General features: G+C 43.6%; 2 protein-coding genes across 5 annotated transcripts; one reads left to right on the forward strand and one right to left on the reverse strand.

Moving 5' to 3' along the window:
* Window positions 1-6,420: 6,420 nt before the first annotated feature.
* Window positions 6,421-11,493, forward strand: LOC111854212 (ras-related protein Rab-5B-like). 3 transcript variants are annotated; one of them, XM_023831979.2, is made up of 7 exons: window positions 6,421-6,900; window positions 7,688-7,825; window positions 7,984-8,166; window positions 8,485-8,636; window positions 8,739-8,861; window positions 8,944-9,037; window positions 9,987-11,493. In XM_023831979.2, exons 3-7 carry the CDS (start codon window positions 8,007-8,009, stop codon window positions 10,109-10,111), a joined length of 654 nt encoding a protein of 217 aa, XP_023687747.1. In that variant the 5' UTR covers window positions 6,421-6,900; window positions 7,688-7,825; window positions 7,984-8,006; the 3' UTR covers window positions 10,112-11,493. The 3 variants fall into 3 exon arrangements, with proteins under 3 accessions (XP_023687747.1, XP_023687739.1, XP_023687757.1); XM_023831971.2 differs by having other exon boundaries at window positions 7,777-7,825; XM_023831989.2 differs by lacking the exon at window positions 6,421-6,900 and adding an exon at window positions 6,981-7,171 and having other exon boundaries at window positions 7,777-7,825.
* Window positions 11,494-11,655: 162 nt separating this feature from the next.
* Window positions 11,656-18,369, reverse strand: LOC111854202 (uncharacterized). Of its 2 annotated transcripts, none has more exons than XM_023831951.2 (6): window positions 18,133-18,369; window positions 16,602-16,682; window positions 16,459-16,494; window positions 14,675-14,836; window positions 14,289-14,372; window positions 11,656-13,934 (listed from the first exon to the last, which is right to left on the reverse strand). In XM_023831951.2, exons 1-6 carry the CDS (start codon window positions 18,235-18,237, stop codon window positions 13,188-13,190), a joined length of 1,215 nt encoding a protein of 404 aa, XP_023687719.1. In that variant the 5' UTR covers window positions 18,238-18,369; the 3' UTR covers window positions 11,656-13,187. The 2 variants fall into 2 exon arrangements, with proteins under 2 accessions (XP_023687719.1, XP_023687727.1); XM_023831959.2 differs by lacking the exon at window positions 18,133-18,369 and adding an exon at window positions 16,943-17,702.
* Between the last annotated feature and the right edge of the window lie 40 nt (window positions 18,370-18,409).

Genomic DNA, 18,409 nt, shown 5'->3' on the forward strand with positions numbered 1-18,409 from the left:
TTTCTTGGACACCCTGAAGCCTTCTTCACAACAATCAAACCTCTCTCCTTGATGTTCTTGATGATCCGATAAATGGTTGATTTAGTGTTACGACCCCCAGGGACAAGTTACTCCCTATAGGGGCGGATGTTTCTGCCGGGGGGGGGGTGTGTCATTCTGTTCCTGGCCCTGCCCACTGTTGCATCACCTTCCCCTCTGCTTTGATTGGCCGGGTTTCCTCCTATCACTTCCTTTATAAGGCCTGTCCAGGCCAAGAAGAAGGAGGCCTCTTGCTTTGTACTTGGCTTGTTATTTGCTATATGATTGATGATTTATTGTGCTTGACCCCTTTTTGCTGTTTGACCATTGATTTCTGCCTAGCCCTTTTCTTTGGATTTGGTTGCTGTGGATTCTGTTTTGTAAACATTTGTAAATTTCTGTACCTATCTGCACCCATTGAGGTTCTCCGTGGGTAGCTAGGGAAGTAGGGAGCACGACGCCATTTTGCTTTGATTAAGTTTTCTCACTGTTTTGGAATTAGTCAGGGAGATAGATTAGTTTTGTGTACCTTTGTTTTCTGTTGTTTTGGTTAGGTAAGTGGTATCTTGTTTAGGTTCCAGTTAGAGGTGTTTTGTTTGTTATTTTGGCCTTGTCGGCTCCTGAAGTGGTTCCCACCATTAATAAACCTACCACAAATACCAAAACAGTGGTCTCACTCCACCTTTTGTTGCGCCTGACCCTAGACCGGGACGTAACAAAATTGGGGGCTCGTCCGGGATCTCCTCCATTGTCTTACTTTCTTGCTTTGTGTGCTAACGGTTATCTGGTGGTTTGGTTAGATGGCCGTTAGATTTGAGTTGGACAATTTTGTTGTTTACCCTACCCTGGAACAGTATGAGCGCTGCCGCAAGGATGATCTATTACTTATAGCAGACTTTTTCAGGATTCCTGTGCCACGGAGTGCAGCTAAGAAGGTTGTGAAGAGCACACTGTATCTCGAGCTGGTAAAGCAGCAGATCTTACCAGAAAGAGATAAGATCTTGGGTGTTGCATCTCCGCCAGGGCCTTCTGAGGGATTGGCTATGGCGACGGCTGAAACCAAACCTGAGGAGCCAGTACACATAGAACCCGTCGATCCAGAGCCATCACTGAAAGACCCCTTGGTTGCCTTGAAGCTAAAGGAGTTGGAGCTTGAATTGAGCAGACAGCAGTGTCAACAGCAGCAGTTACGTGTCCGAGCACTGGAGCTTGAGACACAAAGGGATATCCGGCTGAAAGAGTTGGAGTTGGAGCTCAGAAGAAAGTCTGATCCAGATCGTCCTCTTCCTTCCAGTTTACCTGCACCTACTCCTCTTATGCCTACTTCACATGGGCCTGTCGGGGCATCGTCTCCTGTGCCTCAGAGATCATCATTCGTAAGTTTCCCTGACTTTGATATTAGCAGACATATTGCCTTGGTTCCTATGTTCAGGGAAAGCGAAGTGGACACCTACTTTCCTGTGTTTGAGCGCATTGCTCTCACGTTACAGTGGCCAAAGAATATCTGGACCTTACTATTGCAATGCAAGTTTGTTGGGAAAGCACAAGAGGTGTGTTCTGCCCTATCATTAGAGCAGAGTTTGGACTATGAGGCTGTTAAGGCTGCTGTGTTGCGGACCTATGAACTTGTCCCTGAGGCCTACCGGCAAAAGTTCCGGAAACATAGTAAAACCTCCGGTCAAACCTTTGTTGAATTTGCTCGAGAGAAGACTGCTCTCTTTGATAAATGGTGTGCTTCAACTAAAGTCTCCACGTTGGAGCACCTAAAGGAATTGATCTTGTTAGAAGAATTTAAGAACTGCCTCCCTGACAAGATTGTTGTTTATTTGAATGAGCAAAAAGTCTCTGCACTCTCTGATGCTGCTGTTTTAGCAGATGAATTTGTGCTCACCCACAAAAGCAGCTTTTCTACTCCGCGTCGGGATACCTATGAACGTGAATTCAGGGCTCCTGAGAACCCACTCCGGACCAGCCAGTCCTCTGTGTTCCCATCCGAGTCTCGTGAATGTTTTTACTGCCATGAAAAGGGGCATCTAATTGCCTCCTGTCCTGCACTAAGGCGTAAAAACCAGCCGAGAGCATCAACCCCTCCAAAGGGTGCTGCACTGGTCCATACAGTGCCGAGGTGTAGTAGCCCCACGCACTCGCTCTCTTCTGTGGACCCTGTTTTTGAACCCTTTGTTTTGGATGGCATGGTCTCCTTGTCTGACACTGACTCGGAGCAGAAGTACGTGCGTGTTCTGAGGGACACTGGAGCCGCACAGTCCTTCATTTTGGAGAGTGTCCTACCATTTTCTAATCACTCTAGTTGTGGTTCTGATGTCCTGATTCAGGGCATTGAACTTGCTATTGTCAAGGTTCCTCTGCATACTGTGTATCTGCGTTCTGACCTTGTCTCTGGGTTTGTTAAAGTCGCACTCCGGCCTCAGTTACCAGTGGCAGGGGTTTCTTTTATTCTTGGGAATGATTTAGCTGGGGGAATAGTTACCCCTTTGCCTGAAGTAATTGATGTGCCTGAATTGAGTGATGATGTGGTATTACAAGAGTTTCCTGCTGTATTTAGGGCATGTGTTGTGACACGAGCGCAAGCTCGAAAAATGGAAAATATGGTAGATCTTTCTGGCTCCTTTATGTGTGATGATAACCCTGTAGTCGGGTACACTGCTCTTTCCCCTCCTAGTGATATTAAGGGTGACTCTTGTGAAGGGGTGGATCTCAGTATGTTCCCCTTAGAACGGGCACAACTAGCTTTTGCCCAGAAAGACGACGTTTCGTTATCACGCTGCATCTCTTCTGCTGTAGATCTGTCAGAACTGCCTCAGCATCCGGTAGCTTATTTCTTTGATGGTGATGTACTTATGCGCAAATGGACACCAGCTAACTCTGAGCATGAGTGGAGTTCAGTGTTGCAAGTTGTTGTTCCTAAACCCCTGCGGCAGCATGTGTTGAATATAGCTCATGACCATAGCATGTCTGGTCATCTTGGTGTAAGAAAAACGTACAATCGTCTGTTAAGACACTTCTTTTGGCCCTCCATGAAACGTGATGTATCTCAATACTGTCATTCTTGCCATGTTTGTCAAATTGCTGGAAAGCCTAATCAGGTTATTCCCCCTGCACCTCTGAGGCCTATACCGGTTATGGGTGAGCCTTTCGAGAGAATTCTAATTGATTGTGTTGGTCCATTGCCTAAAACAACGTCTGGATTTCAATACCTCTTGACTTTGATGTGTGCATCAACCAGATACCCTGAAGCTATTCCGTTACGCTCTCTTAAGGCTCCAGCTATAGTGAAAGCCCTTATCAAATTCTGTACTACATTTGGTTTACCAAAATACATCCAGTCAGATCAAGGTTCAAACTTCATGTCCAGGATTTTTAGCAAGGTGATAAAGCAGTTGAGTATCCAGCATCAAGTTTCTAGTGCCTACCATCCGGAGTCACAGGGGGCTTTAGAGAGATTTCATCAAACCTTAAAAACCATGCTTAGAACATATTGTTCAGCCCAGGGCAAAGATTGGGATGAGGGGATCCCCCTCCTACTTTTCGCCATCCGTGATACTGTTCAAGAGTCCCTTGGCTTTAGTCCCGCTGAATTAGTATTTGGACATTCTGTCCGTGGTCCTTTAAAGGTACTACAAGAACAGTTTCTGTTCTCAGCTCCTTCAACAAATATTTTGGATTATGTCAGTAACTTTCGTGCACGCTTACATACTGTCTGTGAATTAGCCAAGTGCTCTTTAGCTTCCTCCCAGTCCCGTATGAAGTCTCGTTTTGACCAGAAGTCAGTACAACGTGCATTTAAACCGGGAGATCAGGTTCTCGTTTTATTGCCGCTACCTGGCTCAGCTCTACAGGCTAAGTTCTCAGGTCCTTATGCCATTGGTTCAAAGTTGAGTGAAACGGATTATGTTGTGAAGACGCCTGATAGAAGAAGAAAGTCTCGTGTGTGCCATATAAATATGCTTAAGCTATATGTGTCCCGTTCCAATGCTGAGACCTGCCCCACCACCACACCAGCCTCTCCAGTAACTACTGCTTCTGTAAGTCTGTCCCCATCAGATTATTCCCCTGAAATTGATGGACTTTGGTTAGGAAATGCCTCTCTTCCATGTGCTCGCCTGCCCAACTCGGACACCCTCTTGGTTCTCCCTTCTAAACTCTCTCACTTGCCAGACTTTGCTCAAAATAGTATTATACAACTTATCGAAAAGTATCCATTACTTTTCTCTGATACTCCCTCCAGGACTACAGTCCTTAAGCATGATATAGATGTTGGTGTTAATGTTCCTGTGAAGCAGAATGCCTATCGAGTTAATCGGACTAAACGAACCATCATGAGGATGGAAACAGAATATCTTGTTCTCCATGGTCTTGCTGCCCCTAGTTGTAGTCCTTGGAGTTCTCCCTGTTTGCTGGTACCCAAGCCAGATGGTACCTTTCGCTTCTGTACGGACTACAGGAAAGTTAATGCTTTAACTAAGGCTGACTCCTTTCCCCTACCCAGGATGGAAGACTGTGTAGACCGAATAGGGCAAGCAAAGTTCGTTACTAAGTTAGACTTGCTGAAAGGTTACTGGCAAGTCCCCCTCACAGAACGTGCATCTCAAATCTCAGCTTTCGTCACCCCAGATTCCTTCCTACAGTATTCTGTTATGGCCTTTGGTTTAAAAAATGCACCTGCTACATTCCAGCGCTTAATGAGTCGGGTTTTAGCTAATGTTGATAATTGTGAAGCTTACCTGGATGATGTTGTTGTGTATTCAGATAACTGGGAGAGTCATCTCCGTACCCTAGATATTGTGTTTTCGCGTCTCAAAGAAGCTTCTCTTACCCTGAACCTTGCTAAATGTGAGTTTGGCCAGGCTACTGTAGCATACTTGGGTAAACAGGTGGGCCAAGGAATTGTTCGTCCTTTGGACGGCAAAATTGAGGCTATTAGTGCTTTTCCCGTGCCTAAAACAAAAAGAGGGCTACGTCGCTTTCTTGGGATGGCGGGATATTACAGAGGCTTCTGTAGGAACTTTTCAAGCATTGTATCACCTCTCACAAATCTTCTTCGTGACTCTGTGCCTTTTGTGTGGGCTCCTGATTGTCAAGCTGCTTTTGATGCAGTTAAGAGTTTGTTATATAGTGCTCCAGTTCTATCTGCACCGGATTTCACTAAGTCATTCAAGCTTGAAGTAGATGCTAGTGGAACAGGTGCAGGTGCGGTGTTAATTCAAGAAGACACCCTGGGTGTTGACCACCCTGTCTGTTTCTTTTCCAAGAAGTTCAACCGCCATCAGATCAACTACAGCACCATTGAGAAAGAAGCTCTTGCCTTGTTACTAGCCCTTCAATACTTTGAAGTGTACCTTGGATCCAGTTCAGAACCCATCCTAGTGTACACTGACCACAACCCACTTGTTTTTTTGCACCGTATGTCAAATACTAATCAGAGGCTCATGCGTTGGTGTTTGATCTGTCAAGGCTTCAATTTGAAGATAACACATAAGAAAGGGTCTGAAAACATTGTTGCAGATGCACTGTCTCGTTGTGACCTTTAATTGAGTGAAAAGCTATATATAGCTTTTCTCTTAAGGGTGGGGGTGTTACGACCCCCAGGGACAAGTTACTCCCTATAGGGGCGGATGTTTCTGCCGGGGGGGGGGTGTGTCATTCTGTTCCTGGCCCTGCCCACTGTTGCATCACCTTCCCCTCTGCTTTGATTGGCCGGGTTTCCTCCTATCACTTCCTTTATAAGGCCTGTCCAGGCCAAGAAGAAGGAGGCCTCTTGCTTTGTACTTGGCTTGTTATTTGCTATATGATTGATGATTTATTGTGCTTGACCCCTTTTTGCTGTTTGACCATTGATTTCTGCCTAGCCCTTTTCTTTGGATTTGGTTGCTGTGGATTCTGTTTTGTAAACATTTGTAAATTTCTGTACCTATCTGCACCCATTGAGGTTCTCCGTGGGTAGCTAGGGAAGTAGGGAGCACGACGCCATTTTGCTTTGATTAAGTTTTCTCACTGTTTTGGAATTAGTCAGGGAGATAGATTAGTTTTGTGTACCTTTGTTTTCTGTTGTTTTGGTTAGGTAAGTGGTATCTTGTTTAGGTTCCAGTTAGAGGTGTTTTGTTTGTTATTTTGGCCTTGTCGGCTCCTGAAGTGGTTCCCACCATTAATAAACCTACCACAAATACCAAAACAGTGGTCTCACTCCACCTTTTGTTGCGCCTGACCCTAGACCGGGACGTAACATTAGGTACAGTCTAACTAGCAGCAATACCCTTGCCTGTGAAGCCCTTTTTGTGCAAAGCAGTGATGACTGCATGCGTTTCCTTGCAGGTAACCATGGTTAACAGAGGAAGAACAATGATTTCAAGCACCACCCTTCTTTTAAAGCATCCAGTCTGCTATTCTAACTCAGTCAGCAGGACAGAATGATCTCCAGCCTTGTCACCCTCAACACTCTCACTGAAATTATGTCTGCAGGTCCTTTTGTGGCAGGGCTGAAATGCAGTGGAAATGGGTTTTTTAGGATTAACTTAGTTTTCATAGCAAAGAGGGACTTTACAATTAACTGCAATTCATCTGATCACTCTTCATAACATTCTGGAGTATATGCCAATTGCCATCATAAAAACCGAGGCAGCGGACTTTGTGAAAAACAAGACTTGTGTCATTCTCAAAACTTTTGGCCACGACTGTACAGATGGCAGCAGCAGCCCTCGTCATTTTAACATGAGAAGTGAAAGCGAATGGAAGAAACGCGGCACGTCCTATTGGTCAAGGCGGATGTCCGTCAGCGAAGAGCCCAGGACGCCCGAGGCAGCTGAGCAGCGGCGCGGTGAGGCGCTGTCCCGGGAACGCGAGGCCTGCGGAGAGAGCGCTCCGCTGGTAGGTATCAAGTTTGGGATGCGACCGAAGAGAAAGTTGTGGTTCCGCGCAGCTTGGGTGCCGGGAAAGTGCTGTGTCCAGACTGGGGCGCTGTCCGAGGGGGAGGGTGACGTGCTCGTGTTTTAACGGGCTCGCAGAGTGGGGGAGGGGAACCGATGATCAGTGGCGATCAATAAAGTGTCTTCTGAGTACATTTATGCGCCTGATCGGCACGGTTACTTTCCGGTACAGTCGGAGGTGTCTGCATGTGCTTTATTGTATTATGTGCACGGTATGTAAATAAACATGTCCTGACCGTTCCTCCACTTAAACTTTACACCGGTTGACGTTTATCGAAAGAAACGAGAGGTAAACGGTGCAGATTGCCGTTTTATACAAGACTACAGCTTCTTAGAGCACGAGTGATAACAACGGTCCTAAAGTACATGCATTGCGTGGTTCTTCGGTCGATTAAACATTCACGTTATGAAAAATCTGGACAGTGTTATGGTTAAGTGTTAAGGTTCATGTATCATACCATGAAAAACTTTTTAAACCTGTGTAAGCCTAGTTGTGTATTTTTGTTGTGTATCGGTAGGATTTGCCGATTGCTGAGATAACGGTTTATTGTTTTCTCTTTGTTTATTTCCCATCACCAGTCTAACTTCATGGTTAATCTTACAGATGTTTTTCCGGAAAGCTGACAGACATATAGTAAATAGGAAACTGCTTAGATTAGTAGCTTCTTAAATGAGAATTGTCTGTAAATAAAAACTATGTAACTTTCTTTTTTTAAACATTCTTTCAGCGCCTCTTGGAAATGACGGCAATCTCCTCTTCCTGGAATTTTAATTTGCTTCGCTCGGGAAGTTACTCGGTGTGCGTTCTTTGTTGCAGGGTGGAGGGGCATTTATCTGAATTATACGGAGCTTGCTGGTCTTTCTAAGTAAGTTGATCAGTCTTAATGATAAAATTAAGGAGGATTGTGCATCCATGGCAGTTTATTTTGTCTTCTTACATTTTCCAAACAGATCCTTTTTGTTGTGTCACCATTCCTTTCTGTCCTCTCAGTTCGAACTCTCTAACCTTGTTTTCCCCTCTCAGATTTACAGCATTCTCCAGCCCAAATGGCAGGGCGCCCCTTGCGATTCAACGGCCAACCTCAGCCCAGCAAACTGTGCCAGTTCAAACTGGTACTGCTGGGAGAGTCTGCAGTGGGCAAGTCCAGTTTGGTGTTGCGCTTTGTCAAAGGCCAATTTCAGGAGTACCAGGAGAGCACCATTGGAGGTACAGAGGTCACCGCATTATAGATACAGCTTGTGTATATTAACTAGCATTGCAGCCATAGTGGTCTAGTACTAATGAGAAAAAATTAATAATTATTCATAAAAAGTGCAGAGAATGCCATGGGAGGGGAAGCACCTGAGGTCCTGAGGAGTATAGTCACTTCCTTTGTAGATGTAGAGTGAAACATCTTCCACTTATCACCAGCAAACCAGTGGCTGGTAATTATGGGTTATTTTCACTGTCTATTAGCGTGTGACATGTAGTCATCAAAGCTTTGACATGCTGAATTTTTCTGCTCTCTTTTGCCGCCCACCCCAGCTGCATTCCTGACTCAGTCTGTGTGCCTGGACGACACCACAGTGAAGTTTGAGATCTGGGACACGGCCGGACAGGAACGCTACCACAGTCTGGCCCCCATGTACTACAGAGGAGCCCAAGCGGCCGTTGTGGTGTATGACATCACTAATGCAGTACAGCCACGAAGCCTCGCACACATTCCATGCTGTAAACTTGCTTTATCATTTATGTAACTATTCTAAATATGTGCACATGTCCCCTGCTGTCACCTCAAGGAGACGTTTGCCCGTGCCAAGACTTGGGTGCAAGAACTTCAGAGACAAGCCAGCCCGAACATTGTAATGGTGCTGGCTGGGAACAAGGCCGACTTGTCCGGCAAGAGGACCGTGGAATATGAGGTACATTCGCGTCGGGCCCCTTGTGTGAGGGCCCCACTGACACCTAATGGCCTCAGTCTGACCCCAAATTCCCTTCTGTCAGGGGGCACAGGTCTATGCAGATGACAACAGCCTTCTGTTTATGGAAACCTCTGCAAAGACTGGAATGAATGTCCGTGACCTTTTCCTCGCCATCGGTAAGACCTCAAAAATCAGCTAAACTAAACCGGCTGTCCAGAAGTATTAGAATAACATGCAGACTAAACAATGTAATTGCTGCATTTTCAGCTTTTGCCTGGTCAGCATGTTGGAATAAAGCAGAAACCTTGAATATTATTCTGTTTAGGTTGTTCAGCTATTAGTGTGAATGAAATTAGTGTGAATGCTCTGTATGACCTTAATAAACCACAAAACTGAGGTTTATGGGACGTTTGCTACCTTTGTTGTCCTGGTCAGTTAGCTTTAATTGTAAGTATTGAAACGCATGCCATAACAAATATCAAGGCCTTATTTGGATATTGCCAAAGTAGGCATTCCAAATAAGGTATGGAATGTAACTTAGGAATCTGGAAGTAGCTTTACAGATTTTCCCTTAATTTGAGTGTCAGTTTGATTATGGGAACTGTCAGAATGGAATATGCCGGCAGCTTTTATTTGACTGAAGAAACATATAGACTTTTAGGCTGTCAATTCACACCTGTTGCGCAAATGGCAGAGTTGCAACACACATAACCATGCTTGCTTATGACGCCATTGTGTCTCGCACCCATGCAAGGGCAGGGCTTGGTCAGGGCCCATGAGCTTAGAGGTGGCATGTAGAATACTTGTTGCCCTGTGACTTCTGATGCGTAGCAATGTAGCGAGAACTTGCCGGAGAAAATGACAGTGAAGGTGTAAACTCTGATTGCATCCATCATAGTAACAGTGATCAAACACAGGCAAACATGTTTTACAAGCTGAATTGTAAATTAATTATTGACAGAAATATGACAAGATTAGTCTGTTATATAAGCAGTGACTATTAATTGAACTACAGACTGATCTCATTTATTGCATGAAGGTTCTACATAAAGATCCTAAAATTGCAGTTTTGATATTGATCTTCGGGTAAATGTGTCCTGGTTGCTGTGTCCTTGTTCTCTGCAGCCAAGAAACTGCCAAAAAATGAGCCTCAGAGCAGTGCAGGTGGGGCCGCGGGCCCGGGGGTTCGAGCAGGTGTTGATCTGAACCAGCCCAGTCAGGCTGTCAAGGGCCAGTGTTGTGGGAACTGAGAAGAGCAAGCCTTTGCAGGAGAAAACGAACAGGTGGACCTCAAGTGTCTGGTTTGATGGCGAGAGCACATATAACAGGAATAAATATAGGCATCTCACAACATGCCCCCTACACCAAAGTCTTCTTTTACCTGGCAGAGCTCTGCTGCCCAGCTGGAGTGGAGCTGTCCAGGTACTCTTTGGCACAGGCAACCAGGGAGGGATGTGAAAGGGAGGGATGTGACAGGGAAGGCTGGGCCACAAAGCAAAGAACCCCACCCTGAGCTGTTTGGCGTTGAGGAAACTCGGCATCACCAAGATACACTAAATGCTGTTGAAGCCACATACCTTCTTGGACGTGGACTTCAAACACACTTGGTCTCTCTATAAACATTTGGTTGAGTGGTGAAGTCGATAAGAATGATGGGAGATAAGAACTGAAGATGCTTACCTGAGTGGAGTGTTTCTTTAACTTGGGTCCATCAAAGGTAGCCGTGTCCTTCATAGGACGGCATGCCTGCTTAATGGGCTCCTGTCTGGGGGGGCCTTGCTTTGAATTTCTTGCAGGATGGACACCTGGGTGCCACTCAAAAGTGGATGTACAGGTTCCACAATAATTTTGGGGCTTTATAACAGGTGGAAAGGCTGAGTCGATATGCTTTACAATTACAATCACATGGGATGCCATTGGCTATATGAAAACTGAGTGCTTAGTGCCTAAATAAATAACATTTGTACATTACAAGTATAACATGCTGGAAAAGTGCAAGTATGGTCAATTGAGGACAGAGTTCACAGTAATGAGAGATAAAGTCTTTGACAATCCTGACTGAAGACAGACACCAAATACAGGTTAGCGTCATATGGGTGTAGATATGACTAATAAAAGGAATTAACAAAGGCAGAACCTAGATGTGTATTTGTATAAGCACAGTCACAGTCCTCACTTATAGCTCCTCCTGTCATCTGCCAGCCAATATTTTCTTCATGTTAAATGGAAATTTAATTTTAATACATTTCAGTAAAGCAAACAAAAGAAACTTAAGCAAAGGGTAATTTTACCATCTTATCAATTACACATGGGAACAGTAGATCTTGCCTTTGAAAAGATCATTATTCAATAAGATGCTCAATTCAAAAACATTTTTTTATTTGCTAGCACTGTATTTAAAAAAAATATGTAAAAATAATTAAAAGCATAACCAAATTATGTGTGCATGCAGTTTAAACACTGGACTGACTTTCTGTAGACATTTTTGAAACTAAGGCATTGACTATTGAATCTAAGTGTTTGATGTCCCAAAAATAAGACAAAAGTATGATTTGTGTTTATACTTTTATATAACCTGCACTTTATATAACCTGCTTTTCTCCAATAAAGTTATATATTTGTTCTCTATTAACTGCTTTGTCTATGCTTATGAATGTTTAAATGTACTGAATACTACATTAAAATAAAAGCAGTACCAAACCTTAGGTGCCCTGTCTAAAGTTAGTTATCTATGGATTATGTGACAAAAAGATCCTGTCACTACCCCCGAATAAACAAGGGTTATAACTTGGGATTGCATGTTTTTCCATTGGTGTATTCAAGCATTTTTATTTTAAACAATAAAGGCCACAGCAATTTGACACAAATATTTACAGTAAAATAACTGGACATTAACATTATTGTATTCAGACTAGCATTGGTAAAGCATGCAAGAAATGCTTAAAATATATACCAGAATACATTTCTATGCTGAGAGCAGAAAAAGGAAAACATGGTTGTTTTCAATATGCAAGTAAAGTTAAATATATCCTCATCATTCAGCATGTTTGCATTCCTGTTTGCTCAGTCACACAGCCATGCTGTAGAGTCAAATTCAGCAGCATGTTGTTTTACAGCAGAGCGCCAGCGTTCTGGGTGAAGCCCGCCCACAGAATTGTATGAATTGTAACAGCAATTTTAAAACTCACAACACATCGCTATTTACCAAGTTTCAAAATAATAATAACAGCAATAAATATCTGGTTTTACTTACTGAAGAGTACAATAAAAATGATAATCTGCATCAACATTTTATTCTTCTGGAGGACTACTTAAAAATAAGCACAATTAAGATAAAACTTTCTTCATAAACTGTTTAAAAATTACAAGGGTCCTCTGTGCTGTAATAGTCAATGTTGTTCAGTTCATATATTTGTCAATAACGAGCTCTGTGCATTTCATACAGTAGATTAGACTGTTGTGAGTTCAATGTCAGAAACTTAAAAAACCAACAGCTTCTACTGAAACTTAAATTCCTTCTGAGCAAAAGGTAAACAAAGTAAAATAATTTGTGAAAGAAAAGCAGAACTCCTGGGCAGTGATCAAACCTACCATCCCCCTACACCTAACCCTAAACCTACCCTCATCCTAAACCTAACCCTAAACCTAACCCACAGAGTCCTGACGCCACAGCATCCAGCCAAACGATGGCCAATTTTAGCCACAATTTACCAAACTAATTACGGAGCTCTGAAAGATTTTTACCAAACGACTTAGGAAATTGAAATACACTCCAATTTGACTTGGAAAACCTGTGTACATGCTCTATACACTATGATAATTTTAATGTAAATTTCTCTTTTTAATAACCTGATTATTAGGCAGTTTTATTGGGATGTTCTAACCAATAAAGGTAAAAGTGCAGATAACCACTAAGAAATATATAAATACAATGTGAAGGATATGGAAAGGCCGATGTATAAAAAAAATAAATACCATCCAGCAATGTCTGAGGAAGCTTTCTTACAACAAATGTGCAGACCCAATTGATAACAGGCTGGTTGCCTGAGGTTGTGCGTCTAAACTTTGTGAATGGTGCCAGTACTTAATGTGCACTGTAAGTGTTTTTTTTCCCCCTTGCAAAGAACCGTGAACCCAAAAAACATATATATGTGCTGAAAAGGACTTCGTCAGAAGTGGAGTATAGCTATAAAAGTACAGATTTGTTTAGAGAAAAACGTAAGCATTTGCCAAAGATAACAGGAAAACAGCCAAGTCGTTTGGAATCCAAACTGTCTGATTCCATTAAAGCTTAGAACCTGTGTATCACAGGGGAGAACCTTGCTGTCAAGATAAGGTACAGTGCTCAGGGTTCTTTAGGCCCTTGGGATCAAGACCAGGCTGTTGGTCTTGATGGTCCTTAGGAGGGCTGGGAGGAGGACCTGCCTGGCTATCTGCATCGGCCCTCTGTTCCTCAGCAGGATTACTCAGAGACGAGGAGTCCTCATTCGATTCTGCCTGCACCAAAGGTGGGGTAGTATCAGGAATATTCTCCTGTGCTTCACACGGGGCGTCACCTGGAAAGGATTCCTGTAAAATCACACTGTCACACCACTCTGAAGAGGTCTCCGCCAGCACCTCTTCATGAGGCATGCCCCCCTCTGCTCTGCTCTGGGGACGCCCAATAATCCCGCCTTGGGGAGGGCTGGTGTCCAAAGCTAAAGAAGGCAATTGAGCAAAGGCCTTTTGGACTATTCTATTAAATCTGGCAAGGGGGCTCTCACTGGTCACAGTGCTGTCTGCCGTCTGCTTATTCTCTTGGTGGTCTTCAGTAACTGCAGTCTGCGAGCCTTCAGAATCCACTGATGACTGCTTAAGTACGTCCCTGAATGGAGGGGTATGTGAACTACCTTCTTCATTGGCAGATTGCTCTGATGAAGGAAGAGCACCGTCTGGAGTGGTCTCTGAAGACCTCTTCACTGGAGATTCCACTGTCCCTTGTGTAGATCCCAGGCCAGATGGGCTGCTGTCTTGCTCTATAATCACCACTGCATTTCCTGTACTATCCGTCACACCAGGTGTGGCCTGATTCATCTGCAGAGAGATAAAAACTGAACTAATTATGTAGCAGAGTACAAATTCTCAATATACAACAAATCCATAAAAATGTCTCCAAATAGGCAACTGTTAAGTAATATATTTGTTTAAAACTATATATTCCAGACACATAAAAATTTCTGGGTCACTAAAAACATTCATTTTTTAGTGGTTTTACACACAAAAGATATCGTCACAAACTACACTTAATCAAACAATTCAAATACTAATTACATCAATAACATTTCACCAAAATAAATAATTCTTGCCATTAATCCCCTTAAGTTTAAAGTGATTACAATGTGCTTTTGTTTGTACACTGGTGTGCATCTGCTATTTTCCCACCCTCACCGCTCTCAGGCTCTCCAGCTCTTGCATGAGAGCATCCACAGTATCCTCCAGTTTCTTTCTGGTCTGCCTCTCTCGCTCCAGCTCCTGAAATAGAACATACTACACATGCAAAGCAATTCGTTTCCTGCATGCCAGTGGTGTCAGTGACCAATGTTTTGCCTACAAGGTAGTAATAGATTGAATGAGGCTTTGAAACGTGAAGTGGGTAGAATTATTGTGCTCCACCAGTCATCGATTGGTTCATCCCACTTCTTGTTGGTCACTTTATGGATTTGTGGTGGGTGACCCTGCAAGATGACTGATATCGACCGTAATCTCACTCATCACAGGCTTTAAAGCAAAGCTAGACGTTGCTTTTGCTGCTTGAAGGCGCACAGACGCCATACCGCACTGGTGTCTCCAGCTTCCCGTTGTGCCTCGGCGAGCATCTCCTCCGCCCTCTCGAGGGCGTCCTGCAGACAGTCCACCTGAAACACCAGTGTCTCCCGCTGGAGCTCCAGACCGCGCAGCTCCTGCAGAGTGTCACTGTAGCACGCCTGGAGGTCCAGCTTCAGGAGGACAACCACACGTACGGACTTTCAAGACTACAGAAATATATTCCATATGCTGACATTCACACACGTAATATTACACTGCAACAGAGTTTTTTTTATTACTCATCACCAAATGGAAAAATGGAGTAATAACAGTAAGATATTAACAGTCTCAGTTGCCACTTTTCTTCTTAATTCACATATGAGGTAAGGAGCATGCACTGATTACAGCGCGTAAGGAGCATGCACTGATTGCAGCGCGTAAGGAGCATGCACTGATTGCAGCGCGTAAGGAGCATGCACTGATTGCAGCGCGTAAGGAGCATGCACTGATTACAGCGCGTAAGGAGCATGCACTGATTGCAGCGCGTAAGGAGCATGCACTGATTGCAGCGCGTAAGGAGCATGCACTGATTGCAGCGCGTAAGGAGCATGCACTGATTGCAGCGCGTAAGGAGCATGCACTGATTGCAGCGCGTAAGGAGCATGCACTGATTACAGTGTGTAAGGAGCATGCACTGATTGCAGCGCGTAAGGAGCATGCACTGATTGCAGCGCGTAAGGAGCATGCACTGATTACAGTGTGTAAGGAGCATGCACTGATTGCAGCGCGTAAGGAGCATGCACTGATTACAGTGTGTAAGGAGCATGCACTGATTACAGCGTGTAAGGAGCATGCACTGATTGCAGCGCGTAAGGAGCATGCACTGATTACAGTGTGTAAGGAGCATGCACTGATTGCAGCGCGTAAGGAGCATGCACTGATTACAGTGCTTGCCACACCCACCACACGACAAATCACCTCAGGGATGAGAACCTGAGTGCAGCCATGTGCCCGGTGACACCTCAGCACCACACTAGTCCGAATGGACCAGTGTGAGTTTTTTTTCTGTGGCTGGAGTGCCAATCCTGCCACCAAACCCCACGTTTTTCCCCTGTAAGTTGGAGAACCTCCTTATAGTTGGATGTAGATTAATGTCATATCCAGGACAAAGCAATTGCAGGTTAAATGGCAAGGCCTTGCTCAAGGGCCCAACGGAATAGGACCACTCTGGGCATTCACAGGATTTGAACCAGCAACCTTCTGATTGCTGGCCTCAGAGCCACCACTCCGGCAATTCACATATGGACGCGATAATACAGAAAACATAAACAAGTCAGGCGTTTTTTTTGGCATTTTAGAGTTGATCATGTTAAAAAGAACAAAAAATTACAACACTGATTTCACAGGGCATTACTTCACAGACAATGTTCCGTTTTTTGACTAAAAGAAAAAGTTACTTCTCCTTATTTTAGAAAAGAAAAATGCCTGACTGACAACAACTATTGACCAAATTTCTAATGGCAGCAGAAGCTACCGCGATAATATCACAAGGGGTAAAATTGTATATATCTTTAAATAGGCATTAGCTAGTGACATTTTATACTCTATTGCCACATTGCTCTTTGCAGACAGAGAACAAAAGGACTGCATTGAAAGAGTGATATTCAAAGGCTGGTTTAAGTAACATATTTTGTTGGTAAACAGAAGGAACTTCAAATATACTAACAAAATATAAATTCCCCCAAATTACAATCACAATTGCTAATTCTAAATTCAAAATGAACAAAGCTAACAATTTATAAGCAATGCTTACCATCTCAGGAAGTCTCATAATCAGATCCTCTTCACTCTAATATCAGAGACATAAAAGGCAGTACTGAAGACCCTCCACTGGTAAGATAAAAGATTTTTAAAATCCTTTAGGCGCTGAAATCCTTTTCATACTCCGTGGCTTACCTGGCTTTCACTTTTATCCAGCTTCTTGGCAGAGCTTGTTCTGCTGTCCGCTCGCATCAGTCGCCTTGCTGAACCTTCAGCCTGACCGAAGCAAATCACACACACAGTTACACACAACACTCGGACGACAGCAAACATCACTGAGCAGATTGTAAAGGCCCCAGTCCACAGGGCCAATCGAAGTCAGCATAGGTAAATATGGATTACTACATACAGCCCTTATCTCACATGGACATTAACAGACATGGCTCATAAGTTATGAAACACCACCTTCCTCCCTCCACATGGTCCTATTGTGAGCAGGACTGAACTAACACTGCAACTCTTGTGAAAATACCTACATGCTGAAGATGCAACCATGACTATAAACACAGTTAATCCACTTGACAAAACAAAAGATTCAGCAGATTGCTGTCCAGGCAGTCCGACTGGTTTTGCTCTGATCACGGAGATATGTATGCTCTTCTTGACTTCTGGCAGGAGCAATAACAATCTCAAGTATGATAAAATAACGTAGAAAACTTTAACGGCTCACTTATGTTTGCAAACATGTGTTCCTTGATACTCAGATTGGACTGGATTGCTAACTCAATAAGCAGCTCCCCGCTCATCGTTTACTGGCGACGTTGATACGTCAGACCTCGTGAGATCTGCGTCTGCAAAACAAGCTTCAGCATGACTTTTTTTGTCGGAATTGGTACAAAGCTGAAAAACGCGTTTATTCAGCCGCACATTATACTTTCCGTGTAATTTACTTTAAACTACATATAGTAATGTAATACGCATCTTAAATACGCTAAAGGGAAATACCTCTAAATAACATAATTCAACGAAGAAATTAAGTGATATTGACTCCGTATATCTACATCGACTTAATACATATCTTATTTCTTGTTTTTATTGGCTTGAGGTGTCTCCGAAAACGACTGAGCACACCCCGCTGTTCCCATGACTGCCAGCTAGGTAACATAATAAAAATGAATCATCCGCCAGGACGTGATCTGTAAAGATCCATGGATCTAACAAACAGTTGAAAGTCATACCAACACCGACTAGTTGCAAAGCATTTCGCAACTGAAGAGAACATCGATTATATTATTTATTGTTCTTGAGAAGCAAAACTGACACATTTCACTTGGCTCGCTTTTAACAAAAGCGAAGGTTTTATTGTTTTCTCTTACTGGAAATTTAACGCGAAAGGTTTATAACGAAGTATCTGGATTTTTTACGTAAATAAACCCGTAAATATACCAATATGGACTGAACTATTTGTATGTTCAATAGATTCTAGACGCTGATAAATCAAGAGATACACCAAGCGTAAGTAAACGATTAGTTTTGAGGAAGTTGGAACACTGGGTTAAAAACAGCAGTCAAGTAATCTCTCATCGGTTATCCTCTATTTAGAGTATTGATGGCTTATACAAACAGGCACTAAAACCAAGGAAAATCTCACAAAGGTTTAAATCAAACCAGTTCATATTGTAGTAGGTGCGCAGAGCGATGGATGTAACACTGAAAAGCACCTCACCTCCTTGATTATGTGCCGGAGCGAATCGTCCTCACTCATTCCCCGGGAGAGCGTTCGCGTCCTCGGCGTGCTCAGTCTGTCCAGGGTGCCGGACTGCATTGTCATACGGGCCCCAAAACTGTAACTACTAAAAGTTTGAGTGTGACTGCACTTCCAGGCGCTGGTCTATCACTGCTTTTCAGTTTGCCGTAGGTGAAGGACTGAAACGCAGTTTCGCCCGGATAGTGGGAGGTAACCAGATGTGAATATCTGAATGGGCGTAGCGTTGGTTACTTGC

This window comes from Paramormyrops kingsleyae, chromosome 8 (assembly GCF_048594095.1).
Source record: "Paramormyrops kingsleyae isolate MSU_618 chromosome 8, PKINGS_0.4, whole genome shotgun sequence".
In the NCBI taxonomy this organism is placed as follows: domain Eukaryota; kingdom Metazoa; phylum Chordata; class Actinopteri; order Osteoglossiformes; family Mormyridae; genus Paramormyrops; species Paramormyrops kingsleyae.

Excerpts from the sequence above, each read along its gene's own strand:
- LOC111854212 (XM_023831979.2), top strand. The coding sequence starts at position 8,007 with ATGGCAGGGCGCCCCTTGCGATTCAACGGCCAACCTCAGCCCAGCAAA. Across the intron at positions 8,167-8,484 it reads CCAGGAGAGCACCATTGGAG|CTGCATTCCTGACTCAGTCT; the intron begins GTACAGAGGTCA and ends CGCCCACCCCAG. Across the intron at positions 9,038-9,986 it reads TGACCTTTTCCTCGCCATCG|CCAAGAAACTGCCAAAAAAT; the intron begins GTAAGACCTCAA and ends TGTTCTCTGCAG.
- LOC111854202 (XM_023831951.2), bottom strand. The coding sequence starts at position 18,237 with ATGACAATGCAGTCCGGCACCCTGGACAGACTGAGCACGCCGAGGACG. Across the intron at positions 16,683-18,132 it reads TCCGGCACATAATCAAGGAG|GCTGAAGGTTCAGCAAGGCG; the intron begins GTGAGGTGCTTT and ends TGCTTCGGTCAG. Across the intron at positions 14,373-14,674 it reads AAGCTGGAGACACCAGTGCG|GAGCTGGAGCGAGAGAGGCA; the intron begins GTATGGCGTCTG and ends GTTCTATTTCAG.